Source organism: Artibeus jamaicensis, unplaced genomic scaffold (assembly GCF_021234435.1).
Source record: "Artibeus jamaicensis isolate MK-2021 breed Jamaican fruit bat unplaced genomic scaffold, CSHL_Jam_final contig_447, whole genome shotgun sequence".
Classification (NCBI taxonomy): Eukaryota; Metazoa; Chordata; class Mammalia; order Chiroptera; family Phyllostomidae; genus Artibeus; species Artibeus jamaicensis.
Genome location: NW_026521834.1, coordinates 1,923,789 through 1,931,566, shown reverse-complemented (window position 1 = coordinate 1,931,566; position 7,778 = coordinate 1,923,789). Strand labels below are relative to the sequence as shown.

At 50.8% G+C, this 7,778-nt stretch overlaps 1 protein-coding gene across 7 annotated transcripts in view; it reads right to left on the bottom strand.

Moving 5' to 3' along the window:
• Window positions 1-3,996: 3,996 nt before the first annotated feature.
• Window positions 3,997-7,778, bottom strand: part of MEF2D (myocyte enhancer factor 2D) — a 35,902-nt gene continuing 32,120 nt past the window's right edge. For all 7 annotated transcript variants that reach the window (XM_037132535.2, XM_053666214.1, XM_053666215.1 and 4 more), the window contains one exon: window positions 3,997-7,769. In XM_037132535.2, coding sequence (XP_036988430.1) covers window positions 7,758-7,769 — 12 coding nt within the window. In that variant the 3' untranslated portion in view covers window positions 3,997-7,757. The remainder of the gene's footprint in view (window positions 7,770-7,778) is intronic.

Here is a 7,778-nt window from a genome sequence, read left to right as displayed (position 1 = left end):
AGGAAGGAAAGGAGAGAGGAAGAAAAATATCGATGTATGGTTGCCTCTTGTGTGTCCCCCACTGGGAACTGGCCTGCAAACCAGGCATGTGCTGTGACTGCGAGCTACACCAGCCAGGGCACAGTTTTGTTTTTTAAGATGTTGTTTATCTTTAGAGAAAGGGGGAGGGAGGGAAACATCAATGTAAAGAGATGGCCTCTTGCACTCCCCCAACTGGGGACCTGGCCCACAAGTCAGGTATGTGCCCTGCCTGGGAATCAAACAGGTGACCTTTTGGTTTGCAGGTTGGCACTCAGTCCACTGAGCCACACCAGCCAGGGTAGCATTGTGTTTTGCAGAGGCATTTTCAATCCAGTTTTAGAGAGAAAATTGAAACTAGTACCCACATTTTCAGGAAACATGAAGCAAGTGCTATAAAGAAGGGGCAGATTCCTAACACCCATTAGAGATAACACAGCCTTCTGGGTAGGACGGGGGAGGGCAAAGTTGTAAGAACGAAATCCTGAATGAGAGGAAAGGTTTCTAAGACAGAAATAGGGGTGCACAGCAGTTTTTTAGGCCTTACCCAAGTAAGCTTATCTATTTTCATAAATGACAAGTAGCAATAATAAAAATAATACTTACTAAGCACTTAATATATGGGTCAGAAATGGTTTTAATTTATACGTGTCATTTATTTAAGTCTCACAACAACCCACTTTAAACAGGAAGCAACTGAAGCATGGAGAGGGCTGATGTCTCACAAGTCTACTAGGCAGTTCCTCCTGAATATCTTACAGGTACCTGGTAAAGAAGTGTCATCTGCCCTGGCTAGTGTGGCTCAGTGGGTTGAGCACCGTTCTGTGGACTGAAAGGTCACTGGTCTGATTCCCAGTTGGCATATGCCTGGGTTGTGGACCAGGTCTCCAGTTGGGAGCTGGCAAGAAGCAACTCATCTGTTTCTCTCCTTCCTTTCCCATCTCTCTAAAATAAATAAATAAAGTTTTTTTTTTTTTAAGTGTCATCTTCCCTTATCAAAAGAAAACCAATGACTGACCTCTAGGGTTGCACTAGGTGTCTGGCCTTTAGAATTCTATCTTCCTAAAGTTCTCACACAATCCGGACCCGACCACCATGCCTAAGCTTGCAACTACCTCTGGGGAGCAAAGCGCCCCTTCTCCCCTTTGATGCCCCAAAGGATGCACCAGTGAGCTTCCCCTTGTTTCCAACTCAGTTGGTCTAAAATTCCAGGATATAGCTGGTGGCCCTGTCGGGAGCTACAGCACCCACTATCCAGTCAGTCCAAGCACAGGTTTGGGAGTCATGGACCCTCCTCCCTTTCCTTCTCTACTTCACCAGCAGTTTCCAAGTCTTGTTGTTCTACCTCTCAAGTATCTACTAAGTTCATCCTCTCAGTTGTCAAGGACCCTGCCTGGGCCTCAATTTTGCATTCCTTCCAGCTGTATCTCTGCAGTAGTGAGCACAAGAATAGTACTGACAGAACTTTCTGAAATGCAAATATGATCCAGTACATCCCCTATCTAAAGCCCTTCGATGATCTGCAGAATAAAGTTCGTATTACGGCAATCAAGGGTCTTCACAACGAGGCTTCCGCCTTCCTCTTCAGCTTTATCTGCTGTTCCTTCCTTTGACCTGCCTACACCATTGGGTTTCCTGAATGCACCATTCTTTCTCCATATTTTACATGCTATTCCTGCTATTGGGAATGCCTTTCCTGCCCTTCTTTGCCCAGGAAACTCCATGTTTTCAAAATCCAGCTCAAACACTTCCTTGAAGGAGACTCTCTGATTTCCACTGGCTTGGATTTCAGTGTACCTCATCTCTGATCCCACGGCCGACTGATATCCATCCTTTATGACACTTAACAGACTGGTGCCTCAAGTGTTAATGGTTGGTTCCCTTGGCTCTTGTCCCCACTGGACTGAGCTGCTGAGAAGCAGGAGCTGCCTCACTCCTCTCCATATCCCTGGTGCCTAACAAAGGATTTCACAGAGCAGGTGCTTAATACATGTTTGTTGCATTTGAGACAGAAGGATGACAGGAGCAAAGATACCAAGGGTGTCTAGGAATGGGGTGGGCTGCTTGGCCAGTCTGAGTCCAAGGGATGTACAGCAGGGATGTGTGGGCTAAGCCTGGAAGAGGTTATTTTGGTTCTTTGAAGGCCCTGGGAGCCAGTCTGAGAAGTTTGGGCTTTATATGGTGGGTACTGGAGAACACCGTGGTGTTAGATGATCAGAGCTATGCTAAAGATAGGATGAACTGGAGAAGGGGGCGGAGGGGGTCAGAGAAAACAGGCAGCTATCTTACAGCTGACTAAACAGCAGCTCGGAGAGTGCTGGCTGGTGTGGCTCAGTGACTGAGCACTGGCCTGCAAACCAAAACGTTACAGGTTTGATTCCTGGTCAGGGCACAGGCCTGGGTTGTGAGCTGGGTCCCCAGTTGGGGGCGTGCAAGAGGCAACTGATTGATGTATATATCACATATCGATGTTTCTCTCCCTCATTCCCTTCTCTCTAAAGTACAATTTAAAAATCTTAAGAAAAAAAAAGCAGCTCAGGGAGATTACAACTATCCAAGGCCACACAGCTGCTAAGTGGCAGAACTAGGAGTTGAACCAGTTCTGGACTATGTCAAGTCCAGAGATCTGTACTTCACCACAGGGGCTGTCAGCAGATGGGGCTCTAAGGTTGCCCAAGTATGAATGGATAATCCATCTGTCAGAACAGGACAGGTTCTACTGCAGACACAATACCCAAAACACTGGTTGAACACACTTATTTTCTATTCACACAAAGCCCACTGGTGGTACTGGACCACAACTGAAGGCAACTTAGCAATCCAGGCTGCTTTGACGTGCTCCGCAGTTCCCACAACAGGGAAAGAACACCTGGAACATCATGTACTAGCTTTACTTTAGAAGTTTTATTGGTCATACATACCAACCATGACTCAGTGTGAGCAGACCACACAAGAGCATGAGTATCACACTGAGGTAACTGGATGCTATCTTGAAGACTGCCACCACAGGCAGCCGGCAGGGAGCCCCATCTGGAGCATGGCATCTTCCTAACCCTTTCCTGGTCAGCTCATCTTTCATCTCTGCTCCAGCTGAGGGAGAAGCAAGGTGAAGTGTACAATGACCCTGAGAAGGAGGCAGATTGCCACCATTTGCAGATAGGGGAACCCAAGGCACAAGGACATTCTGCCACTTGCATGATCCATGTGCTCCTGCATCAACCTGCATGTGCAGCAACCAAAGCATGAACCATGCAGTGTGGACTTCAGGCATTTGCAAGCCTGTCCCTATCACTGTACATTGACCTCTTACACTCCATCTTTGCCTCTGCAGCACACCTAGCATGGGCCTTGTACAGAGGAGTGGCCAACCCAGTAGCCAAGCCCTTGCGCCTGCTCACAGCATAGCTGTGCAGGATGTGGGGAGGCAGGAGCTAGAGTTGCCTGCCCCTCAGGGGGCCAAGTGGGGAGGCCCTTTGGGATATGTGAAAGGGTATGGAGAGGCTCCTGGGCACTGTTAAAGTGCTGCTGAAGGGCAGATGCCCCTGCTGGACTGCGCGCTGTCGGGACCACTGTGAAGGTGGAATTCGTAGGTGCCTAACAGTGCCTGGGCATGTTCCTATTGTGGAAAAGCTTTTGGTAGCCAAAGGTTCCCGACCATGCTGTTGCCTTGCTGCACACTGTCCTGTTCTGGACCTGGTCTTGAGAGTGCTTCGTGTTTCCCTTGTGTCTCAGGGTCCCTCCTATGGCTCTTAACAGGACAACCTTCCCGAGTCCTGGGCTGCCCCTACCTCTGACAGAGCAGCTGAAAGAAATTCTCACCTGAAACGCCACCTCAGTCACCTGAAAGTGCACACACTGAAGGCTAACACAACTCTTTCCCGCTGACGGGATGCTTGGCCGCTCACCCTGGTTGAGCCACAGAGTCCCTCCTGCCCTCCTCAGCCGACCGCACCAGAGAAACCAGAACCCAAGCCAAAGTATCAGAAACGTGTATTTTTTTCTTTTAATAGTAAACCTCTTTACAACAAATATAGTGAAAGAGTTTTCCAACAAAACTCATTAGAATATCGAGGACTTTTTCTTTTCTTATTGTGTAGAATACTAAGAAAGCATCACCATACAGCACAAAAAGAAATATTGAAAACAAATCAACAGCCACACACTTGGACTCGCCCTGCCCAGGACCCAGGAGGAACCCCAGGAGTGTGGGTGATTGTCGGGTTTGGGGTGGGGCACCTCCATGGCCTGTCCCCTTCCTCCCTCTGGGACTTGAATAGGGAAGACAGAGAGAATCCAGATTCCCCATGTAACATTCCAGCACCCCTCCCCCAGTACAAATCCCATTTCTTGTATCAACTGTTCAGGGGGTGGAGAGAGGTGGCAGAGGGGAGAACAGAGGAGTTCCCAGGCTCCCAGTCTCCTCTCCTCCATGAAAGCCTAAATTCACCCCCCACCCCACCCCAGGGGATTCCAAAGAATCAGTTAAAAATATATATATAGATATTTCTAGATACACTTTTACATCATTTCTGTCTCTCCAAACAAATAAATAATCATTAAGAGAAGGTGCATTATTTCCTTCCTGTCCAAGATGGGGAGGGCTGGAGAAGAGCCCGGGGTCAGCCTTGCTGCACTGAGTGCACTGCTGGGGCAAGGGGAGATGGTGTTGAAGGGGGTGGGTGGGAGTCCTCTTGCCCACTGTCCCTGAAAGCTGTGGGAAACCTGGGGGGAGAGAAACATCGGGTAACTCCAGTGATTACTTTGGCAATGCCCGGTTATTTGGAGGAAGGAGTGGGTGGAGGCAAATTTGGCTTGTGAGAGGAGGAAGAAATGAAGTCCACACTTGAGGTCTGGGTTCCCAGGGACCCTTCATCTGGCCGGCCAGGAGCCCCTGTCCCCAAGAGAAATCTTGGGGTACTAAATTGCAGAAGTGTCACATATGCACTCACAGACCACCCCCTGCCCCTAGGGATAGAGAAGAAAGTATACACACACATCCACACATGGTAATCAAAAGCCAGGTTTGCCGTTAAAGGCAGAGGGCAAAACTGGTAAATATTGCACCGTGAATTGCAGGGGCCCTCACCCCTACCCATGTTTAATGGTGGCCAAACCCAGCCTAGAAAGGTGGACAGACTGATGGCGGGAATAGCCTGAGAAGGGAAGGCCAGTCATTCAATGTTTATTGAGCACCTATCATTCAACCATTCACCCGTTTAGCATTTACTGAGCGCCAACTATGTGCCAGGCACTGGGGCAAGGCTCTGGGGATGCACACACACAGGACTACGTCCTGTCTTTCATGGCCCTGATCAAGTCTCACTGATTCTTGAAACTCCCTCTAGGAACCTTCAGGAAGACTGAACAGGCTGTGAGGTGGGGTTAGGGTGTGAGTGAGGATGGTCCACTGATTCGGTAAGGAAAAAGCTCTGGGGAGGGAGAGGAACTTGACTTTTACCCTGAAAGCAGGCCTGGGCTGAGGAAAAGACGGAATTCCAGGGAAGGGGTTGTGTGTACAGGTGTGGGATCTGGGTACACAACTGTGTGTGGGGCCTGGGAGAGGCAGGGCTGCAGGGGGAAGCAAAGAGGACCAAATGCAAGACCCTTTCTGACTGAAAGGCAAAAACCTCAGAGCTGAGGGTGAAAACAGGTGAAGGAGTGGGGCATAAGGAGTAGGACTCAGGGAGGAGGGTCACAGAGCTGGAGGCCAGGGCTGTGTGGCTGCAACAGCCACCTGTCCCTCTGTAAACATGTACCCAGGCACATGCTTACATGTACACACACAGACGCCCTCAGAGCTCAATTCGCCCAGACTCGTGTGTATGCCCAGGTGGGCTCAGAGACCCCACACGACCATACACATGCACCTGCACATACAAATGGGAAAGGGACACTGGGACGTACAGACACCAAATGTCTTCATGATGCACTAGGTACCTGTGCAGCCACACGCCTCCCTCTGCTCTGGCTCCCTCCCTGCTTCACGTTGGAACACTGCTGGCGGCTGGGTCACAGAGGTGGGCAAAGACAGTCACCTGGCACAAAGCTAATCCTTGTCTACTCTGCTTTCAGCTCACCAGGATGACACCCCAAGGGAGTGCCGCACCCCGGGGGCAGAGGAGCTGAGCTTACGTGAAGGAGTGGGGCAAGACCCCAGTCTGCCTGCCCGTGCCCCTCAGGGTGAGGATGGTGTGGATCACGGGCTTGGGGCCTGCGCCCTCCGGTTTGATCTGTCATCCAGCCTGAGATCTCAGGACCTGGGGAGGCAGCAGAGAGGGGCAGGCTGGGGGAGGAGAGGAGCAAGAACAACAGCAGAAGAACCTCATCTGTACAGTACGGGCATTTGAATCATTATTATTACAATATACTTTGACAAAAATAGAATCTCATTTCATATCAATACAACAACAACAACAAAAAACCAACAGTTCCTGGACTGTTACACTGCTAACGTTTTCCAAAGGTTGCTATTTACAATTACAGTAGCCAAGAGGGAAGGTAGGATGTGGCCTGGGGGTGGTGGGACAGGAGGTAGCCAGACAATGAGGGTGCCAAGAGCAGGAAGGTGGGGTCCACAGCGGTCCGGGGAGTGGACAGAGCAGGGAAGAGGGCTGGCAAGAGGGGCTAAGAAGGAAAGAAGGGACGCAGGCGTTTTGCAAACCTCCCAGTCCCCTCTCCCATCCTCATGACCCCATCCCAGCAACCACACTTCTGGGGATGTGTACGTGCAAGGAAGAGCAAGTCCCCTCACTCACACTTGCCTGTGGATACAAGGGTTCCAGTCCTCAGGCACCACCGAGTGGCCAAGGCCCGTTCCCACCGAGTCACCTCGCTCACGTTCCTCTCCCTAGTTCTCCCTGTGCCAGTTTTCTCCTTATGGCCAGCTTTACAGGGCTGGTGTCCACTGAGGAATAGGGAGCTATTGCACTATGTACGTTAGAGAAAATGCTGGGAAAGGGGGGACTCGGACTCACCCCTCGCCCCAGCCCTCTGTCCCTCCTCAGCCCTCCCCTCATGGCTCTTTCTCTCCAAATGTGCTTCAGAGGGGCCCCGCCTCAAAACCTACACCCAGCCTCAGATTCCCAGACAGCCTTCCCAGCCCGAAAGCTCAGCCAGCACCCCCAAACCTTGGAGGTGCGGTCACACGAGAATCAGTGAGAGCGTGTCATGTGTGTGCAGGGGCGCGTGGGGGCCAGGCCTGGTACTCCGCCCCACATGCCTGTGGCCACAGAAACAGCCCAGAAGCAGAAGCCCTTTATAGAGCCTCACTTTCCCCTGAAACACAGATCCACCATCAAGCCAACTTTGGGGTTTTGTTGTTGGGTAGTTTTTGGTTATTTCCCTCTATCTGGGGGACGGGGTGGGAGGGCTCTGCATGCAGGGCTCGGCACCTGTCCTTTCCCAAAGGCCCATTGGCCCCACCCCTCCTGCAGCATATGTGTACAACGTGCAAAGTGTCCCCCCCTTCCCACAAAAAAGAGCTCCCACAGCCAGTGAAAACGGCAGGGGTGCAGAAAGGGGATGACAGCATCCTCCTCTCCAAAGTGAGAATCCAAATTAAAAAATATATAATATTAATAATAATATAATAATAATTATACACAAATGTAACCGTCAACAGGACACGGAGCACAAGAAAGGAAGTGGGGGTCGAGCGGGAGGCGCCCAGGACAGGGGGGGTGGGCGGTGAGATTGTCAACTCTTCATCTGGGAGGCTGAGAGGAGGGGAGTGGGGATCATCACTTTAAGGTCTGTGAAGA